General features: G+C 40.8%; 1 protein-coding gene across 5 annotated transcripts in view; it reads right to left on the bottom strand.

Moving 5' to 3' along the window:
- The window catches only part of ASAH2 (N-acylsphingosine amidohydrolase 2), a 94,448-nt gene that overhangs the window by 7,543 nt on the left and 64,624 nt on the right, over positions 1 to 22,281 (bottom strand). For 4 of the 5 annotated variants that reach the window (XM_032313539.1, XM_032313540.1, XM_032313541.1 and 1 more), the window contains 9 exons: positions 21,021 to 21,107; positions 18,838 to 18,942; positions 18,620 to 18,701; positions 12,647 to 12,762; positions 11,478 to 11,572; positions 9,841 to 9,880; positions 8,973 to 9,068; positions 5,795 to 5,890; positions 3,606 to 3,752 (listed from right to left, as the gene is read on the bottom strand). In XM_032313539.1, the coding sequence (XP_032169430.1) occupies positions 3,606 to 3,752; positions 5,795 to 5,890; positions 8,973 to 9,068; positions 9,841 to 9,880; positions 11,478 to 11,572; positions 12,647 to 12,762; positions 18,620 to 18,701; positions 18,838 to 18,942; positions 21,021 to 21,107 (864 nt within the window). Of the gene's footprint in view, positions 1 to 3,605; positions 3,753 to 5,794; positions 5,891 to 8,972; positions 9,069 to 9,840; positions 9,881 to 11,477; positions 11,573 to 12,646; positions 12,763 to 18,619; positions 18,702 to 18,837; positions 18,943 to 21,020; positions 21,108 to 22,281 lie in introns of those variants that run through there. The other variant, XM_032313543.1, reaches the window with a different exon arrangement.

The raw sequence follows: 22,281 nt of genomic DNA, 5'->3' as shown, positions 1-22,281 counted from the left end.
AATGATGTACTGTATGGTGACTAACATAACACAATTAAAAAAATAAAAATTAAAATCAATTATTTGATCTGAAGAATGGACAGAAAAACCTGAAGAAAAATTGCTAGGACCTCAGAAATAAACGGGACATCAAGTATACTAACGTTCACAAACCACAAGTCCCAAAATTTCGAGGGCAGAGAGAAACAAACAAACAAAAAAACAAACAAAAAAATTTGGAAGAAATAACAGATGAAAACTTTCCAAACTTGATAAATATTACCCTGCTGACCCAAGGAACTCAACAAATCCCAAGTAGGATAATCACAGAGTGCTTCTCATTCAGATACATTATAGCAAACTGGGGGCAGGCAGAGGCAAATAGAGAATCTTGAAAGCAGCAAGAGAAAAATGATGTATTTACATACAGGGAAACTCCAATAAAATCAGCATTTGACTTCTCATTAGACAGTGAAGAACAGTGGCGACAACAGAACATACCCAAAGTGTTAAAAGAAAAACGTTTCTCCACAAAGATGGAGCAAAACTATCCTTCAAAAATAAAGGGAGAATAAAGCTATTGCAGCTGAATAAAGCCTGAGAGAATTTGTTGTTAGCAGAGCTGTCCTCCAAAAAGAACTAAGTAGGAAGTTCTTCATGCTGAAAGGAAATGATGCTAGATGGTAACAGTAGTTCAAATTCCCAAGGAACAATAAAGATCCTCAGAATGGTAAATATGTGGGCTGTTTAAAATATTCTGTGACTATGCTTTTCCTTATCTTCTCTTAATCTCTTTAGATGGTACGAGACTGTATAAGACAATTAGTTATAACACTGTAGTATTGTATGTATACATAGATTCAACATATGTGACAATATCACAAAGGATGGGAAAGGAAAATAGATATACTGAAACAATCTTTCTATATTTTTTGGAATTGTTAGTATTATATTGAAGTGTAGGGTACAATTAGTTAAAATGTATATTGTAGACCTATGATAAAATACGTATATATGTATTATATATATATTTATATGTAATATATATTTATATATTGTATATATTTATATATATGGACTAGATAGATAGATCCCCATCTCCTGGTACAGAGCTTCTAAAACTCTTGGAATTCCAGAAGTGGTGTGTCTTTTTGTATGTAATGAAATGACCACTGGCTGAGGGTTTCTGGGTAACGTCGGGATGGAGGCTAGTTGTCAGGGAAATCAACCTTGTGATTAGAGGGTTGGAATTATGAAGTCCAACCCCCTGATCTCCAGAAAGGGAAAAGAGACTGACGGTTGAGTTAATCATCAATAGCCAATGAGTTGATTAATCATGCCTATAAAATGAAGTCTGCATGAAAGTCCCTAAAGTCTGGGGTTCAGAGAGCTTCTGGATGGGTGAATGCATGAAGATTTGGGGAGGGTGTCTTACCTGGAGAGCTCATGGAAACTTGGCCTTCCTTCCCCCATACCTGCCCTCCTGCCTCTCCTCCAACGAGCTATTCCTGAGTTGTAAGCCATGTATAATAAATCGATAACCTAGTAAGTTCCTGAATTCTGTCAGCCTGTTCCAGTAAGTTGTTTAGCCCAAGGTCAGGCTCCTGAGAATCTCCAATTTGTAGCCGATCAGTCAGGAACAGAGGTGACAACTTGGATTCACCACTGGCATCTGAATTGTGGAAGTGGAGAGATACAGTCTTGCGGGACTGAGCCCTTAACCTGTGAAGTAAATGCCAATGCCAAGCAGATAGTGTCAGAATTGAACTGAATTACAGGACACCAAGCTGATGTCTGCAGAGAATTGGAGAACTGCTTGGTGTGGGGGAAATATCCACACATACCGCTGCTGCCAGAAGTACTGAAAGGAGGGAGTGCAGAAAGGAAATTCAGAATTCTTTTTCCTTTTCAATTCCCTAAAACAACTACTAGAAAAATAATAAAAAATATATATAGTAAAACAACAACAACAAAAAACCAGAAGAATTAAAAAAGGTACACTAACATGTAAAAAGAACCTAAGCTTCCATTTTAAGAAATGAGAAGAGGAAAATAAAATTTAGGCAGTCAGAAGAAAGAATATAAAACACCAGAGCAAAAATCATTGCATTTGAAACGGGAAAAATGATAGATAAAATCAAGGAAGCTAAAAGCCAGCTCTCTGGAGACACAAATTGTCAAAATCATGAAGAAAGAAGGGTCATTGTTGTTGACCCTATAGAAATGAAAAGGATTGTAAGAACATATTGTGAACTTTATCCAAACAAATTAGACAACTTACATAAAACAAGCAACTTCCTAGGAAGATGCAAATTTTTAGGAAGATGCAGATTCCTCAAGACAAACTAAATGCCAGGAGAGATACATAATGACTCAAGAAAAGAAAAAGAAAGAAAGAAAGTCTGAATAGGCTTATGATAAGTAAAGAAATTGGAGCAGTAAATAAAAATTTTGCCAGAGAGACAAGCATAAGTCCATGTGGCTTTGCTGATAAACCTGACTGAATATTTAAAGAAGAAATAACACCAGTATTTTCCATGAACCTCCAGAAAACACAGGAGGAAACACTTGCTAACTCATTCTTTGATCCGAATATTATCCTGACACCAAGGGCAACAAAGAGAACACGCGAAAAGAAGATTGCAAATGTCCCTCATAGGCATGAGTATAAAACTTCAGCAAAATATTAACAAACCCAATTCAACAACAGATAAAAAAAAAAGAGTCTATACCATTAAGGAAGGGTATTTATTTAGTATCTGAAAATCAACTAATGCAATATACTACCTTAATAGAATAAAAGACAAAATCTTACATGATCACCTGAGCAGACATGAAAGCATTTGGAACAAATCCAACACCCATACTTCATTAAAAAAACAAACAAACAAACAAACAAAAATAACTTGACATACAAGGGAACTTTCTCAACTTGATTGATTAAAGTCATTTATAAAAATGCTAAAGGAAACATCGTACTTAACAACTGAGTCCTCTTCCTCCTGATTAGAAACAAGAGAAGGACGCCCAGTCTCACAACATGTCTTCTACACTATACGGTAGACTCCAGTGCATTAAGGAAACAAAAATTAAAAGCCTCCAGAAAAGAAATCCACAAAGAAGCAAGTAAGCTCGCTTCTATTCACAGATGACATGATAGTGTACGTAGGAACTTCTAAGGGATCCACATCCCCCACCCAAAATCTCGTGGGACTAATAAATGATTTAGCAAAGTGGAAGGACACAAGGTCAACATACAATTGTAGTAGTTCAAGTCCTGCCTCATTGCTACGTGCTTTTCCTGTCCTTGATCTAAGAGAACTTTCTGAGCTCTAGTAAATGGTTCCACGACCAACAATTTGAGACAAAAAGAAGCACTTGGATTTTAGAAATTTGATTTTACATCATCACCACCTGGAAAATAAGTATTTCCCCATTTCCACGTCTGCGGAGCTCTGCAGTGTCAAGAACAACCATTATCAAATTGTTAGGACTTATCATTGCTAACAGCAACTTATCATTGTCTACAGCATGATGAGAAGCAGGGGTTGATAGTAGACAGTGTCTTTTTCCCATCCTCAGACACAGGTTTCTGGAAGATTCCAAGATCTCTTGAGGAGTCTTACCACTCTGTATGTAGGTTGCGCGGGCTGCAGAACATCCCCAAAATTTTTGCCTATCGGTGTTCTATCCGCAATATTAGGAATTAAGGAGGCTATCAGTTGTTTGAAAAATGGAGGCTCTGGACCTCTGCTCAGGTTGGCTACTGTATCCTAGAACAGAGAGCATCTGCTTAAGGACCACACAATGTAGAGTCAAAGCCCCTTTCCCCAGGCCCCCACCTCCCAGAAATGCCTTCATTAAAGGACACATGCACACACACACACACACAGCCTCTCTCTAAGAGATAAAAGCTTTAACAAAATGTGGGGCAACTTTGCTAAAATGTGAGTCTAGATGTCCTCAATTTAAACTTTTGTCACTAGGGGAAAGTTTAGGTCATAGATAGCACTTTCACTCCCCCAGGCCATGCAGTCCTGAGATCAGAGTGTAAATACTATACAAGTTTAGATTCTGGGACAGTCATTTTTCTACTATGTGACTCTGGATAGGAGCCTAACACATGATCATCCTTTGTACCATGACATCGTGATTATTCTTTTAATTTTTAAAATGTGCTGAGCCTCTCTTACCCAGAGTCAATACCAAGCTTTATTTCCCCCTAGATCCTTCTCTGTGCTAATTAAAAAAAATATAATAAATATACTTTTATCTTAAAAGTTAAGATCTGCATATGCCCTGACTGGTTTAATCTATGTTTTCCACAAAATTTGTGATCTTTAATGGTGTCATTACAACATTGATCTCAAATTTTAAAGAATCCTTCATAATGGACATCGAGCCTTACTTTAATAATTTAATCTTTTCAACAGCCATAACATCGATTTGCTGGCCTTCCTTTTCCACAAATGGGAACGTAAGCTGGGAGATACTCAGTATTCTTTTTCGAGATCTCATAGCTAATCTTAGAGAGAGAACCATAACACTGGCTGTGACACAAATTTCTAAAATTCACAAAATGAATCACACTTTCTCCCTACGTGTCACTATAAAACTTGAAGACTATTTCTGTGGGAGGAACTGTAGACATACAGTCATAATGCAAGTGAAGTCTGAGCCTATCCCTTGGGATGGGTTATAGATTTATACCTTACTGTGTGATCAGAATATTCTAGGAGGAGTTACAGCTCTCATGATAAAAATTAAAGCAGTTCTACTTTGGTTTAAAAAAAAAAAAGATCAGACCTAAAATGGAGAGGAATGCTATGATAAAACAATCATCAGACAATTAAAACACATCTTCAGTAGATACCCTGTAGTGAAATTTCCTATGGTCAGCAATTAGATGGAGGCATATGGAATTGCCAATATTCCATTGTTTCAATCCACAGAAGCAGCTGTATCATTTGTTTCCACTCGATCTAACCAAGCTCTTTCTCTGAAAGGGCTTTGTTGTCTTTGCTATGCAGCAATTGTGTCCCAGGCTTTACTGGGGCTTACAGTGTATTATATAAAGATCTGCCAATGATTTTAAGCCCTTTTTCCTGCCTACTGGCTCATCTGCTGAGGCCAGAGTCAACTTCATTGATACCTGCACCTCCAGAGAAAGAGGTCCACAGGTGGGGGTGCTTCTAATTCAGTATGTTGAGGTGTATATATTCTAGTTCAATGCAAAGTGTACGCATTGCACAGTTACACTCCATCATCTCTCAGCCTCTAGTGATCACAGCAACTGCCTTATTTTTGAGCCACCAAGAAAGTAAAAACATGTCACTGATTATAATCATTAATTTCCTCTGATGGGAAGATGCATCCTTGTTTCAGAGATACTGCACTATGGGAAATCGGCCTCTCAGAAGAATGACCTGCTCAACTCGTGAAGTGATTGGAGAGACTCTGGCCAGGACTGGAGAACACTGGTCCAGCCCCCGGCTACAGTTAGAATAAGCCCAATGACTCGCATCTCCAAACCACTTCACTCATCTGAAAGATGGAGAGAAAATGATACCTCCATACTTTCACAGGATGATCACGAAGATAATATGAGATAATATATGTGAACAAAGCTGTCGCCACGGCGAGACACTAATGGCATCGGAATTCACTAATGGTTTTGTTTCTTAGAGATACTTTGTAGCTACTATTTAAATACAAATGGTTTGAAAGAAACTGAACATTGGAAGCTCAGGTTTTCTTCTGTTTCACTCTGCATCTCCATGCTCCCAAGACACACATGCATACGAGTTTTGATTACCGTAGCAATGGCCTTAGCGAGGCCTCGGAAGAGCTGGATATACGCGGACAGAGTGTGTGGTCCATAAATTGTAGATGCTGCCTCATACCGCTGAGCCTGCAGGAGACACAGCACCGAGTCTTACACCATTCTGTGTGTCTCCACACATTCGCAGAGGTGCAACGTCTTAGAGGAGGGGTGTGAGGGATGTGAGGTTGGACATTTCCACTTACCAGCTAAAATAAATGGCTCCCATTAACTGCTAAAGACAATGGGCTCTCTTGGTTTATACCATTTGGACTGTCAGTCCATCTAATCTGAGAGAGGGGAATAGCTCTTAGCTTAAGTCTATCTTAAAATATAAATGCTGGCCTTCAAGGAGCATAGCAAGATGGAAAAAAAAAATAAGGGAAGTGAGGGTCTCAGTAACTCCTGGGGAAATTGGGCGTTGATGGTACTGTCTGGAGAAGGACATTCACACAGCTATAAAACCAAACAAGATACATCTCCTTATGCTGAACAGCGAGCCTCTTGTTGTTCCACAGGAATCCCAGACTCATTGCCACAAAGACACCTGTTCTCCCTGCGATGTCCATCATCCCAGCGAATGCCAACCTTCCGCCATCTTAGACTCTTCCCTCTCCCTCATCCTATATCCTGGAAGTCTCCAAGTGACCATTACTTGGAATCCCTTGAATTCTTTCATTTTCCTCTGTCTCTCCTGTTCTTACTGTAGCCAAACTCTTGGCTCTCAACCAGATAATAAGGACAACTTCCTAATCAGTTCTCAGTCCCCACACCTGCCCTTCTAATTTGTTTTTCAACACTGTCATCCTAGTGACCTTTTTAAATCAAAACTTGATCAGAACATTCCTTCCTTGGAATTCTACTGCCGTTTTCCAAAACGACCTCCTTCCTTATTGAGGTCAAGCTTTGTAGCAGAGCATGAAAGATGCTCTACCAACGAAAACCTCCCCATCAACCAGCTCTCATCTCCCTACTCTCAACTACTCATGGCCCCTCAAACATACTAACTCAGCACCCCCAGGCCACTGCATGTCCAGTTTCTTCCTTATGGGATTCCTCCCTCACTTTTATTTCCCTAACTAGTCCTACTCATTCTCAAGAACTTAGACAAGGGTTACATCTTCCCAAAAATCTGCAAGTCTCCATTCTCAAACACCCAATAAAGACTAATGCACTTTCTCTTTCTTTTCCTATTACCTTATACATCCCTTTTATAGCAATGAGATTAATTGTTCTGCCCTTCACTAGATCCTAAATCCTAGTACTCTTGAGGGTAGGGGCAGATTTTTACTTATTGTTATGCCCAGATAGTGCCTAGTACAGTATCTGTCTCAACCCATGTCTGTTGGATGAAGTAGTGAATAAATTAATATTAATCCTTGAAGGAACATGGCCCTGAGAGACATTGTAGGCGTTCCTAACCTTATTTGTGCCCTGGACTCCTATGGCAGTCTGTGGGGCCTGTGCACCCCTCTCAGAGTAAATGTTTCTAAATGTATAAAATGAAATACATTGTTGACAAAGGAAATGAATCAGACTGAAATATATTTAATCAAAGAAAAATAAACCATGTTTGTGATAAGATAATGTTTGAAGAATAATGTTTGTCCTTCTTTACTGAACAAGAAGTAATGTTTGTGCTTCTTTACTGAGTAACAAGATCTAGTAGCAGATCTAGTAACTACTATGATTCTAAAATAGTGAAGAGAGGGGAGTTGTTTCCAAATCTGCAATAACTCCCTGTGATGTAAAAAGTATCTGTGGTTCCTGTTGGTGACAAAGTCAGAGCTACTGTTAATATCATTGCCATTTGTTACCTACATTCCTAATTGAAGAAAATTCTACATAACAGTTACAGAGAAATGAAAAAAATGGATAAATGAAAAGTATTCTCATCCAAGTTTGCCTCAGTTAAGAACCTTTGTTCAAGAGAATTTCCTAGAAGGCAGAGAATTTCAGGAAAGTCAACAGAGAGTCACAGGGCAGATGCCACTGTTGGCATCATGGGACATTTGTAAAAAATTAGATTGTATGCCTCTGTCTGGACTGCCAAGAGATTCAAGCGGATGTATCAGCAAACATGAACTATGGGAACTAGACGGTTCCCTTGCTTCTGACAACTACTGTTAAAAAGTCAAGCAGAGAGAGTCAATTATCATATGGTTTCACTTATTTGTGGAGCATAACAAATAACATGGAGGACATCGGGAGAAAAAGAGGAGAAGGGAGTTGGGGGAAATTGGAAGGGGAGGTGAACCATGAGAGACTATGGACTCTGAAAAACAATCTGAGGGTTTTGAAGGGGCGGGGGGTGGAAGGTCAGGGTACCAGGTGGTGGGTATTATAGAGGGCACGGATTGCATGGAGCACTGGGTGTGGTGCAAAAAATGATGAATACTGTTATGCTGAAAATAAAAAATAAATTAATTAATTAAAAAAAAATTTTTTAAAGCAAAAAAAAAAAAAAAGTACTTGGGGACACCTGGGTGGCTTAGACACCTGCGTGGCTCAGCAGGTTAAGCCTCTGCCTTCGGCTAGGGTCATGATTCTAGGGTCCTGGAATGGAGCCCCGAATCGGGCTCTCTGCTCAGCCAGGAGCCAGCTTCCCCCTCTCTCTTGCCTGCCCCTCTGCCTACTTGTGATCTTTCTCTCTCTCTCTGTCAAATAAATAAATGAAATATTAAAAAAAAAAGTACTTGAGCTACTGTCTGCACTATTTGCAATCAAAGAAACATCACCTCTCCTAAATTCTATGAGACTTTGTTTCTTAATTTATGTCATGGATATAATAAAACCCTACTCCAGGGCTTGTTGTGAAGATGACTGAAGATAATATTTGCAAAGTGCTGAGCTAGTATATTCAATAAATATTAGTATTAGTGGGAGTTTTCTCTGCTTCAGGCACTAGAAGCACTATGGACAGTACCCCTGATGAAATACTTTATTTCAGAAAAAGTCGACATCAGTAAGACCTGAATTCTGACTTGAACTTGGAAAGGGCAAACCTAGAATGCCCCAATACAACCTCTGGCTTATCATCTTCTCCTCTTTCCCAAAACAAAAGCATCTCTCAAAAACACCATTAAGAAAGTCCTGAAGGAAAACCTGCATTTGACACAAGAATCTTCATGAGGGGGTAGTTCATTTAAACACCGAGAACTTTCCACTTTACCTGGTATTCTTCAAAGGTGGTAATATAATGTGTGTACACATTGCACAGACCCGAAATCACGATGGTCATATTCTCCATCCCATTGGTTGCAAATTCCTAGTGGGGGAAGGTAGAGCCCGATAAAATTACTCTCCATTGTAATGTACATTGTCAGCCCAGTTAAACTTAACATATGATCCTAGATGGGAGCAGTGGTGGTGGAGGGTGTCTCTCCTAACATCACTCATAATGATCAGAACTGCCAACGAATGTAGAAGTACAGTGAGTCCTTGAGGAAAAGTTAGAGCCATAACTACACTACAGTTGGGCAAGTCGATGGAACCTATGAACATCTTAGTGATTACATTTGCAGGTGGAGAATCATCTTATTACTGAACGACAGATATTTTATCCATCTCCTAAATGGATACTAACTAACCATAGTGGTTATTTCCAACTCCAAGTAATAAGATCTCTGTTGATTATGTCATTCTAGATCCACTTGCAATGTTTCCTGAATATAAATAAATAGAGATAAGATACAGAACTCTTAACATGTGTTAGATTTTATTTAGACAGGACTTCATGATATTAAGGTACTTATGGTGATTTGGTATTTAATCCATAAAACCATCATCAATTTCTAAATTGTTAATATATAAAGAGCAATAAATCATTTAAACCTGATTCTAGTTCCCTTATAATCTTTAAGCTTGTTCTTATACCACTAATATTTCATATTCACCTCTAGGTATTACTTTCAGGAACTGTGAAACTCTGGTCATCTCAGCAAAGATTAATTTAAAAGGTATCAGATTACAGGAATAAGGGAATTCTTTTCTCTTCATCAAATATAAATCATAGACATTTAATTTCATTTTTAACTTACAGCTTGAACTGCCTCTCGAAGTCTCCGTCCAGACATGGTCCTGAGTCAAGAAAACAGATTTATCTAAGTGTTTTCCTACTCAGATTGTATGCAAAAAATACAGGAAAAACTCAGAGTGAGAGACGGGTGTGATCCTGGCTCATAATACTACATGGTAAGTTTCATAGGAGCTCTATGGCAAAGCAAAGCAAAAATTGAGCTTTTTGTCCCTAACTGTCTTATCTTGAAAATAAATCCTGTACTGAAAACAGACAACTTGTAGGGGGAAAGGGAATCAATAAATACCCCCGGCAAAGACCACAATCATTTTCCATTCTTTGTTTCAGCAGAAATAAACTGTTCATGTTCTATGTTAGTAAAAACTGAGGCAGGTAGAGAGTGCATCACTCCTGCCTAGGAAGAATGTATCATTTCTTTCCTTCATCGAAACCTTCAACAAAACAGAGCACTTACTATAGAAGAGGCCCACTTCAAAATGCTAAGGACTCAACAGGAGGAAACTTACATCCCAGAGAGGAAGATGGTCAGCAAGCAAATATAAGAAGTGAGAGGACAGCAGGTGCTATGGGGAATGTAAGGCAGGGTAAGGATGACAGGGGGTGGTGGCTGTTCTTGTGATGAGGAGGCCAGTGCTAATACTGTGGGAATATGGCTGTGGTGGTGGTAATGGTGGTGGTGGTGACGGTGGTGAGGACAGTGTCCTATGTCAGTATGAAGAGCATCTCTGTTAGAGATCCAAGCTGAGAACCAAAGGAATAGTAGAGCCGGCTGTGGTGACAAAAAGAGGGTAAGTGTTTCAGGCAGAAGGAACCAGAAGTTCATAAGCCCTAAAACAGGAGCATACTTGAAGCAGTGCAATGAAGCCAAGGTGGCTGAAGCGGGGGTGAGTGAGGGGGAGATGGGTATGAAATCAGATCAGAGAGGTTGCACAGGGAAAATCTCAATGGGGCCCTTGCAAGATGTTGTAAGGGTTTAAGAATTTACCCAGAGTAAGATGGGAAGCCATTGGAAGATTCTGAGCTCTGGCTAAACTTGGGTTTTCAAGGGATTTCCCTGACTGCAGTATTGAAAAAAGGCTATAGAGGAGTAAAGGGAGAAAGCAAGCAGGTGAAACGGGAGGTGATGGCAGTAACCTATGGGAAAGCTAATGGTGGCTGGGCAGAATGTGCAAAATTCGCTGTGACACTGAAAGTGGGAGAAATTGAAAAGCAAGAGAATTCAGCGATGACTCCAAGGTTTAGAAAGATATAAATGGGCTACTTACTGAAACAGAGAAGACTGCTTAAGGAGCAGATTTCAATCTTTCCTGCTTCTAATACTTCAACTGTTTCCAGTATCTGTATTTTGATACTATTTCAAGTCTTTCTGCTGACATAGTAATGCACATCATTTACATTTGCAAGCAGTTTTTCAAATGTTTGTTTGCTACAATTTACCCACTAGAAATACACAGCGAAAGATTTACTCTTCAGAGGCGCACTGAAAGAGGGCTGAAATATTTGTCACTGTTGCCAAAATGGCAGCGTGAGATACAAAGGAGTCAGTTCAGCATTGTGGCCCATGAGAAGAAGCAATTCCAACAGAAACTCATACACTACGATTACGTTTTTAACTACAGAATAACAAAGGAGACTTACGTAAACTCCCCAGGGATGGCAGTTATGGCCAAGTACCCAATCGTGACAATCTGAACATCAACAATATCTGGGTGCCAGGGGTGAGGTTTTGTCAACTAAAAACCCAAAACATGAAAACTGTGTTAGGGATGTTGTTCTTTCTATGGGCAAAACACAGAAGATGCTCACACAAGTTCCTTTATGGATAAAAGGATTGACAATGTGTCCAGTTCTTTTGGGTGCTTTAGCCCATCAGCACAGATCTTCTATCTAATGAATGAGATAGTATGGGATACTCAAACTGGTCATAACATAAGGATCTCAGATGCATTCACCTGACTTCCTTCCTCATCAGTGAAGTTGTTGGTGGATCTGGCGTCCTAGAATCACAACGTGTAACAGGTAACCAAGGGTTCTCTTGGAGCACCGTGGTGACCATCCTTGCCAAGATGGATATATAATTCTACATTTGGAACAGCTTAACTTAATCATTACTCTTTGGATTCTCATAGCAATTTAAAAATTTACAGTTACCAAGTCTTGCCTTACTCTCCCAAGTTTTCTCCAAGACAATCTACCCTTTTCCATAGTCAGATTCGTGTAGAAGCTCTCCCTCTATTCCTTCCTTTCCTCTTTCTTTTTCCTGAAGAATTTCAATTGAATGTTAGGGGGAAAAAACTCAAAAATATTTTCTGCATCAGTAATTTATATTACAAACACTGACACGACCTTTTGATGTTTAGAATGCAAAAAATCCATGGTCCAAAGGGAGTATTAAAAGACTATTGCTTTAGTTGATCGTGTTGTCTGAGTTGTGAGAAAATTGAGATATGAACATGTCCCTTTTTTTTTATGACCTGAGGATGTTTTCCTCTGCAGAGAATTATATATGAACTCCTGTCCTGGAGTAAACAAGAATGAATCCTGAATAAGATATATGTTGATCACAAATTCTTCCTTTACTACTGTTTTCACCATTCTAGTTATCTATCATGAATTTTAAGTTGCAATACTTAATAATAATACCCCTTATGCCTTAGATTCTTAACATAAATATTTTTAATGTTAAAAATTTGATGTGGGCATATCTAAATAAGAACTCTGTCCATAATATCTACCATTTGTCTCTGACAAGTTATGTTTTAAAATAACAATATACTAATTTTACCATGATAGTCAAAATGCATTACCTCTCCAGTGTGAAGGAGGATTGGCTTTGGTTTATGACACTCTTTGATTTCTTCAGATGGTTTGCCCAGGATTTGATCCCGAAGAGTGTCCCAAAATGGATCCCCTACTGTTGTCCCTATTTAGGAATGTTAGAATTAGTGTGATTCCAACCCTCTGAACAATGCCATCACGTTGACAAATGTACGACAATGCCTTTATTGCAAAGATTTTATTAAGGTTGTTGCCCAGTAATTCCAAACAGTATGAATAATAGAAGAGGTAAAATTTCCTGTGCATCCTAAAATAAGAGTCATTATTGAATTAGATCCCTGTTGTGGCTGATAGAATAGAAGAGAGTATTTTGTTCAATGACCTTAAAGTTTTGTTTCCATTGCTCTTCCTCATCCATGTTGCAAAGAAAAATAATACACTACAATTAACTGTAGATCTAGGAATGAAATCACCTTTCCCATTTGAAAAACTACAAATGACACCCCCAACTTGAAGTACTGATTGCTCAGCTTATGGTCACAGGAAGAGGCTCTCTTAACTCCCCACTTATTTATCTACACAAAAATCACACTTACATGCCATAATCAGAGGGGAAGTTCTGTTGACTCTGAAACCTATGAACTTAGAATCTATAATCCATTAGGGAAATATAACATTATAAACATGCAGGACTTAACAACGGAGCACCAAAATATAAGAAACAAAACTAACAGAGATGGAGGAAGAAAGAGATACTCAACAGTCATGGTTAGAGTATTAATAACCCACTTGCAGTAACAGATGGGACAACCAGTCAGAAGATCAACCATGAAAATGCAAGCAACATGAGAAACCAAGTGGCTGTAACAGGTACCTGCTCATACCTCCCTCCACACAAGAACATAACAGACACTTCTTAAGCGCCTACGGAACACTGCCTGGGACCGACTGTACACTGGCCATGAAAAAACCCCAATGAACTTTAAAGGGTACACATCATACGAAGTACATTTTCCAACCACAAAGTAATGAAATTAGGAATAAATAACAGAAGAAAATTTAGGAAATTCACAAATATGTGGAAATTAAGCAACACGATCATAAACAGTGGTCAAGGAGGAAATTAAAAGAAAATATGAAAACACTTTTGGAGAAATACAAATGAAGACACCGTATACCAAGACTTATGGGAAGCAGCAAAAGAAGTGCTTAGAGAGAAATTTATAGCGCTAATGCCCATATTAAGAAAAAAAGGGGATAGGGACCTAGCAAGAAGGGAAAGAAAATAGAAGCCTTTGTCACTCCACAGAAAAACCACAATTAGCGGCTTACAAATGAAGGTAGCCCCAGGAGGGCTCTAGAGTCCAATTAAGAACCTATAGCACAAAACATGGAATAATCACCCAGAAAGGACCCCTGGAAGGATTAACTTAGCTGAAACAGTGAGGATCAAAGAAGTGCAGAGACTCTTGGTCTCAGCCACATGGTCGATGCCGTCCCAGCATCCAGTGGCTGCTCCGTGGAGGACCCCAGTAGTCCCTGCCACTACACAGCACCCCCTGACAAACACAGACCCCAGCAGCCTGCTCCATGAAGGACACCACAACTTTCACGACTGAAGTCGCCAAGAGCCATCACTGCCATCACCACCACCATGGACTGCCCCCACCCCAGAGGATGAGCTGTTGCTTCCTCACCCATTAGGAGCTTCTACACACCACCCTGGGTACAGGTTTGCAGCCCCCACCCCCAAGTGTCCCTGTTGGCAGAGCTCCACCTGCTCCATCCACACCCATGTCAGAATCCAATGTTGCGGGAGCACCACATGTGACTGTGCTCCAGACCCAGGATCAGGAACTGCTCGGTATGTACCTGAATCCTAGGCACCAGAGCCAGCGCTGAGGGCTATCCTGGACCCCAACCCACTGTCCTCAGCAAGCTCCTGCACTCCAATCCCCAGCTGCACGGCTGCTCCATATGTACCCACAACTCGGGTGCGGAGCCTCTACTGCTGCTGGAGAGCCCATGGCCCAGACCCTGGAGCTACCCTTGCTCTATGAGCGCCTCTGCTCCAGATTGCAGACCTGTCACTGACCCATGGGCATCAGCCCTCAGTGCCTCTGCTACTGTAAGGGCACCCACAAGCCCGACCAAACCCCAAGAGAGAGCTCCTCGGCCATGACACTCCCAGTGGGGAAAGAGATCAGGAGGATTTCAGCAGCAGCCTGGAGATCCCAAGAGCACGGATGGCAGCTGCAGACGTTTGAGGACGCCAGGGCCTTGGCATTTGAAGACCCATGTGATCTTCACCGGTGCTGAACTAAGCTAAAAAGGACTGTATGGACATTATGCCACTTGCCCTACCCTGGATCTGGAACTACCACGGCTCGCCCATCCTATATCCCTGCACACCCCTGTGGGTAAAGGTCCCTCCCCCGACAACCAGTTTGCAAAGTCTAAAAGAGGTGGCTTTATCCAATATACAGACAAAATTCCAGGCTCCAAGAAACAGCAAAAATCAAGGAAACGACACCACCGTTGGAACACAATAGTTTTCCAATAATGGATCCCCCCAAAATGGAGATCTATGACAAATCATTTGAAATAATTTTTCAAAAGATTTTACTTATTTATTTGAGAGAGAGAGAGAGCACAAGCAGGGGAAAGGAGCAGAGGGAGAGGGAGAAGCAGACTTCCCACTGAGCCAGGAGCCTGGTGGGAGGCTCGATCCTAAGACCCTGACACTGTGACCTGAGCCGAAGGTAGAGGCTTCACTGACTGAGCCACCCAGGCGCCCCTTGAAATAATTTTTTTTTTTTTAAGAAAGCTCAACAACTAGAAGAGGACACAGTTAGACAACAAAACCAAGAAAATAATATATGAACAAAATGAGAAGTTCAATAGAGAGACAAAAATCATTAAAAAGAATAGAAATTCTGAAGTTGAAGAATATAGTGAATGAAATGACAACACAGTCAGGTACACCAACAGCCGATCTGATCAAGCAGAAGAAATTATCTGTCAATTCGAAGACAAGTTATTTGAAATTACCCAATCAGAGGAAGAAAATAAAAATAAAAAAGAGTGAAGGAAGCCTACATGAATTATGGAACAGAAAATGCTAAAGGGAGTTCTTCAAACTAGAACACAAGGATACTAATAGTACATAAAAGATATGAAAGTATAAATCTCACTGGTAAAGGTAAGTACATAATTAAATTAAGAATACAGTAATACTTTAATGGTAGTATATAAATCACTAAACTCTTGTATAAAGTTTAAAAGACAAAAGTATTAAAAATAACTAAAGCTACGGGCACCTGGGTGGCTCAGTCATTACGTGTCTGCCTTTGGTTTGGGTCATGATCCCAGTGTCCGGGGTTTGAGCCCTGCTCTGGGCTCCTTGCTCAACGGGAAGCCTGCTTCTAACCCTCTCCCACTCCCCCTGCTTGTGTTCCCTGTCTTGCTGTCTCTCTCTCTCTCTCTCTGTCAAGAAATAAATAAAAATATTTTTAAAAATAAAAAAGTAAATAACTAAAGCTACAATAATCTGTTAATGGATATATAATATAAAAATGCAAATTATGACATCAAAAAATATAAGATATGAGAAGAGGAAATAAAAGGATAGCTTTTGCATGCAATCAAAGTTAGGTTATCAGCTTAAAATAGACTGTCAATCCTTCTCAAACTCCTTCCAAAAATTGGATAGGAAAGACTACTCTACAACTGGTTTTGCAAGGCAAAACCTGTATCATCCTGATACCAAAGCCAGGTAAGACACTACAAAAATAGAAAATTTTAGGATGGTATCCCTGAGGATATAGAAGAAAAATCCCAAACAAAATACTAGCAAACTGAATTTAACAGCAGATTTAGAGGATCACACACCATGATCAAGTGATCTGGGTAGTTCAAAATATGCAAATAAATAAATATGACACACCCTTTTAATAGAGTTCAGAATAAAAATCAGATGATCAATTCTGTAGGTACAGAAAAAGCACTTGACAAAAGTGAACATCCTTCCATGTTAAAAACTGGACATATTGGGTGTCATATAATAAAAGTCATATATGACAATCCCACGCTCAACAGTGAGAGGTTGAAAGTTTCCCCCCTGAGATTAGGAGCAAGATAAGAGTGTCCACTCTCACCACTCCTGTTCAGTGTAGTATACAACTTCTCCACCACTTAAAATTTAAAAACCAGTGTTCTCTGTTTACCCATTAATGTTGGGATCCATATTTAGTTTTACAAGCTTTTCCCTGTTTTTAGGTTTGCTTTGGGTTTTTGGCTCTTGAATTTTGTTTGTCACCAAGAAAGCTAAGAGTAGATGTTAGTAAATTCCAGTTCTATAATGTCAAGAATTTTAAAAATTTAAATTGGTTTAAAATCCTTCATATTTGAAAAACCTGGACTCAAATATCTTAAACTCTCATTTGTGCTTTCCTCCCCTCCCCCTTTTAGTATAAGGTGTTTATAGGGTGAAAAGTGGGCCTGTCTCAAGCCCTTTCTACCTTATTGATAAGATTCTACTCCTTGCAAAGGAACACAGCAGGCTGGGCATGTTTGGGCATGTTTGCCAAGACTGGGGGCCCATCCCAGAGAGTAACATCTTAACATGAGCCATGTTTTAGGGAGAGAGGCCTCTGCCCTTTTCTCTGGTAGAAAACACAACAGTTTCTCTCAGAAGAGGAATGATAGTGTGTCTTCCTGTTAACCAGTCAGCACCCCTGAATCCCCAACTCCGAAAAAGTCATAGCCAGAGCAATAAGGCAAGAAAAAGAAAAAAAAAGGCATTAACATTGGAAAGCAACAGTAAAATCATCAGATGGAGAAAAACAAATACTGGAGGTTCTCGCTTCTACGTGTCCAAAAATCATAGAAATGAGAGTAAAATGACGGTTTATCAGGGGCTAGGGTGTGTGGAAGACGGGATTTGTGCCTGGGTCAAAGGGCTTAGCCACAGAAAGGAATGAACTACTGATAAATTGTACAACACAGATGAACCTCAAAAGCATGAGCTAACAAATGCCACATTTTTTTTAATGATTCCACTTACAGGAAATGTCCAGAATAAGAAATCAGAGAGACAGAAAGATCGGGGACTGCTTAGTTCTGGGGGAGATGAAGGATGGGGGTTGTGAGAGCTAAAGAGTCTGGGGCTGTTTTTTGAGGTGAAGAAAATTCCCTAAAATTGACCATGGGGATAGTTACCTATATCTGCAAATATACTAAAAACCACGGAGTTGTACACTTTAAATAGTACATTATACGGTATGTGAATACATCTCAATAAAGCTGTTAAAAATTACTGTTCTAGGAAATTAGACCACCCAGGATGAAATATTACCAGGAAAGATGAGGCAAATGTCTCAAATTACAACTGTATTCTTCAATTTGTCAGTCAACGGTTCCAAAATATAATATATAAAAAGCAGGAATGAAAGAAGCCGAAATGTTTCCTACAGGGGAGACTCAAATATTTTTCCATCTTCCCTACTTCACAGCGCAAGTTACTACGGAGATGATCACGATGAAAGTAGGAAGCCTACAATCCTCAGTTATAAATTTGTGGAAATGCACATAGGAAGAGGACTTGGCAGCCTGCGTCTGGGCTCCTGGAGGACTCTGGGCTTCCGTAAAGGCATTCATTAGCAGACGGCAGAGCGAACTCCTATCATTGAAGGTAAAATGACAACCCCACTCTGTACTCCTCCCAAGTGCACCCTCGTGCCAGATCCGTTAAAAACCATCCATCTGTAGACTGAAATGCAAGGGGAAACTGTCTCCGATTCTGTTTGAATCAATGGAAGCTAAGTTCCAGGAGACACGCATCCCTGGGAAATCTGGATGCCATGGACACACCTGGAAAGCACACACACCCCCACATCTAAAGATAACAGTAAAAAACCATAAATGCATGGTGACCATTAGACCCTTCCAAACCCTAAGGCTTCAGAACCTGAAACCACAGATTTCATCCGACAGCACCTTACCCTGTGTAAAATTGAGGCTCCCGAATCCATCAATGGTCCCAGCCGCAAAACTGTAGCCCAGTGCAGGTTTACACGTTTTTACCTAAAGGTGAGAGTTTTAAAACAACACAAAAATACAAAGTAAACACAAACAAGAAGAAGTTAAACTTCCGGTAAGTCATGAGATCAGACCACAGCTTTACCTCTGGGTCATCATCGTGTGACTCAGTGATACTTACTGTGTGTGTGGAGTTGAGCTGGACGGTGACATCCGTCATATTCACCCACTGATGAGCCGCAACCAGTGGTCCCGTGACTTCCTGGGAGGCGGAGTCATACAGTTCCTAGAAAACCCATGCAGGCTTACTGTTAGTAGCAAAAGAGCTCAAATGAATAGTACCAACTGTGCCCAATAAGTACCATTTGGAGAAGCTTCTGTCCACCATGTTTTGTTTTGTCAGCTGCTTAGAAATGGCCACTACCCACGCTACTCTCTCTGCCCACCCCCATTGCTTCCCAGATGCCCAGCGTCCCTAAGACCTGGACCTGTGTCCACTCCCCCACAAATGGGACAGTCTAGTGATACAGGCTGTGGCACAAAAGTCCTCCCTTGAAAGACAGTCAAGAAAATTTAAGATAAGGAAGAGGCTCTCTTTGCCAGGATGAAAGCATAACCTCAGGGATTCTCCCTCAGAAGCGGGGAGTTCTCTGACAGGGCTGGCACCGAAGGGTGGCCGGAAAGACTCTGCACTTCCCCACCATCCACCCTTTGAGATTCCTCCTTTTTTTCCCTTTTTTTCCTGTAGAGTTAATTGATGCTTTTTCCGTCTCGTGGGAAATATGAGTCAGCATTTCAGAAACAGCTTGTCCCACCTTACCACATGCCCCTTTTCCTGACACCTGCCTGTCTCCCACTCCCAATTCGACAGCCAAGTGGGGGTTCTTGGAGCGAGCTGTCAGTAACACCAGCTGCCTCCCTGATTAGGAGCGAGGTTGTGCCTTACTGAGAAGAGAATCCAGAATGTGGGACAAATCCCTGTGACTCCCAGGGCCAGAACAGTAACAGCATTTCTGACACCAAACTGTGTCTGGGGGGCACACGCTAAATAGAATCTATTAATCTAGAACCATCCACTGGTAATACCACAGTAATTAGAAAGAAGCTGTAGCAATAAGGCTGGCTGGTGCCTCACGTTTTTAAGGGTGTTTTAGTTCTTCCTTCATTGCTCCTGAAACATTTCAGGACCCCGGAGCAAAATATTTACTGAAACACATGCATGGGCTCACACATACGCAACAAAGGTTCAAGTTAGCCACGCAAAAGAAGAGATATCCAACTATGGGAGAGATCTCATCCTGAGGTCACCCTCCGTCTTTTCGGCCAGAAATGTGTCTCCAGAAGAGTGGAGGCAAAATATGGGGCCACAGGGGCTCCTGGGTGGCTCAGTTGGTTGAGTGAACACCTTCGGCTCGGGTCGTGATCCCGGAGTCCTGGGATCGGGTCGCACATCAGGCTCCCTGCTCAGCGGGGAATCTGCTTCTCCCTCTGACCCTCTCCCCTCTCATGCTCTCTCTCAAGTAAATAAATAAAATCTTTAAAAAAAAAATATGGGGCCACAATTTCACAGAGGGAGAAGCAGAAAGCAATTCCTCATAATCTCATTGCAGACCAGATTCACTCCTCATCAAGAAATATCTTTAAGGGGCGCCTGGGTGGCTCAGTGGGTTAAGCCGCTGCCTTCGGCTCAGGTCATGATCTCAGAGTCCTGGGATCGAGCCCCACATCGGGCTCTCTGCTCAGCAGGGAGCCTGCTTCCTCCTCTCTCTCTGCCTGCCTCTCTGCCTGCTTGTGATCTCTGTCTGTTAAATAAATAAATAAAATCTTTAAAAAAAAAAAAAAAAGAAAAAAAAAAAATATCTTTAAAAGAAAAAAGAAGAAAATAGAAGATGGACTGTTGGGGCATATTGAAGACTAGGAACTAATCTGAAGGCAAATTGCAGGCATGAAGAGCTGCCCTGCTCAGTGTGTCCTTGTCACTGAAGACGTTAAGAACAGTCAGGCGACAGGGCAGCAAAAGCCAAGAGAATCTGGATCAGTCTGGTCATTGTGGACACCATGTTAGCTAAAATCTTACACTCTCTATCACCGTGCCGTCTGAGGTAGGCACCTGGATGGAAACAGGATGTTTCCCCAAGTCCTTGGTTTTCTAAAGATTTCCTGTAAGAAGTCAGATGAGCCGTCAGAGAGAGGTTCCTGCATGCTGTTGAAAGCAGCCTTCCTAGAGGGCCGGTGCCAGCCGACTCCATGGCTAGCACGAGCCCTCGCTGCCTCTTACCATTAAAGAATTCATCGTGAATGCTGTTGGTGGGTTTTAAGGAACAACGTTAAATGAAGGTGAAAAAAGTGGTGCCCACGGCTGACCTTCGCTTTCTTGTAGATGATCCGTCCTATAATCTGCGTGCTCTGGAGCATGTCCTGTCCAGGTCCCACAGCAACGCACATGCTGGGCTGCAAGACAGGGAGACAAGGCAGATGGGCGGTGAGGTAAGCTGAGGGTCCAAGCAGTGCGGCATTGCAAGGGAGGCTAAGTCAGAGGAGTTTCTAAGCCACATGCTAGTACTTCTGGTCAGATAGTCTCTCGATTTACAGATTATGAAAAGCAAAATCATTCATGGCATTGGAGCAGGGAAAGTCTTCTGAAATCACCTATTGTAGCAACTTTTTTTTGTTACTTTTTAAAATTAAAAAAAAAAATTTATTATGTTCAGTTAGTCCCCATGCAGTACATCATTAGTTTTTGATGTCATGTTCCATGATTCATGGTCTACATATAAAACCCAGTGCTCCGTGCAATACGTGCCCTCCTTAACACCCTTCACCGGGCTCACCCATCCCCCACCCCTCTCGCCTCTAAAACCCTCTGTTTGTTTCTCAGAATCCACGGTCTCTCATGGTCCATCTCCCCCCTCCAATTTCCCCCAACTCACTTTTCCTTTCCTTCTTCTAATGTCCTCTGTGTCATTCCTTATGCTACACAAGTAAGTGAAACCATATGATACTTCTGACTTCCTCTGCTTGACTTATTTCCCTCAGCATAATCCCCTCCAGTCCCACCCATGTTGATGCAAAAGTTGGGTATTCATCCTTTCTGATGGCTGAGTAATATTCCATCATATGTATGGACCACCTCTTCTTTATCCATAAACAAGCAGCACCTTACTTTTACAGATTAGGAAACTCAGGCTTAGGTGGGTTGGATGATTTGTCAGGGATGGTACAAGTAGCTAATATCTGAGTTAAGACCTAAAGCCAAGTTCCCCACTGGCTGCATATCTTCCTACCTGTTTGTTCTTGCCTATGGTTCATGATTGCCTTGAATTGAAACTCAGTTAAAATTATACTGGAACAACTATATGATCTTTTGCGAAAAATCAGTATATAAATCTGGCTCTCTACTTCACTTCTCATACCAGATAATTTTGAAAGGGACCAGATAACTAAATATTATAATTGAAAATTAAAAAGTATTAAAAGATAATATGGATGACTACCTTCTAATTCCTTTTGATTCATCCATATTGAGTTGGGTTTTTCTCTCATTTGCAGTCAAAAGCATCCTATATGTGTGGCAAAATTATCACATTGTACTCCTTAAAATTATATAATGTTGTATATCAAGTTA

The sequence above is a fragment of the Mustela erminea genome, chromosome 14, assembly GCF_009829155.1.
Source record: "Mustela erminea isolate mMusErm1 chromosome 14, mMusErm1.Pri, whole genome shotgun sequence".
NCBI lineage: Eukaryota > Metazoa > Chordata > Mammalia > Carnivora > Mustelidae > Mustela > Mustela erminea.
Note: the sequence above shows the minus strand (reverse complement) of the source record. Positions and strands in the feature narration are given on the sequence as shown.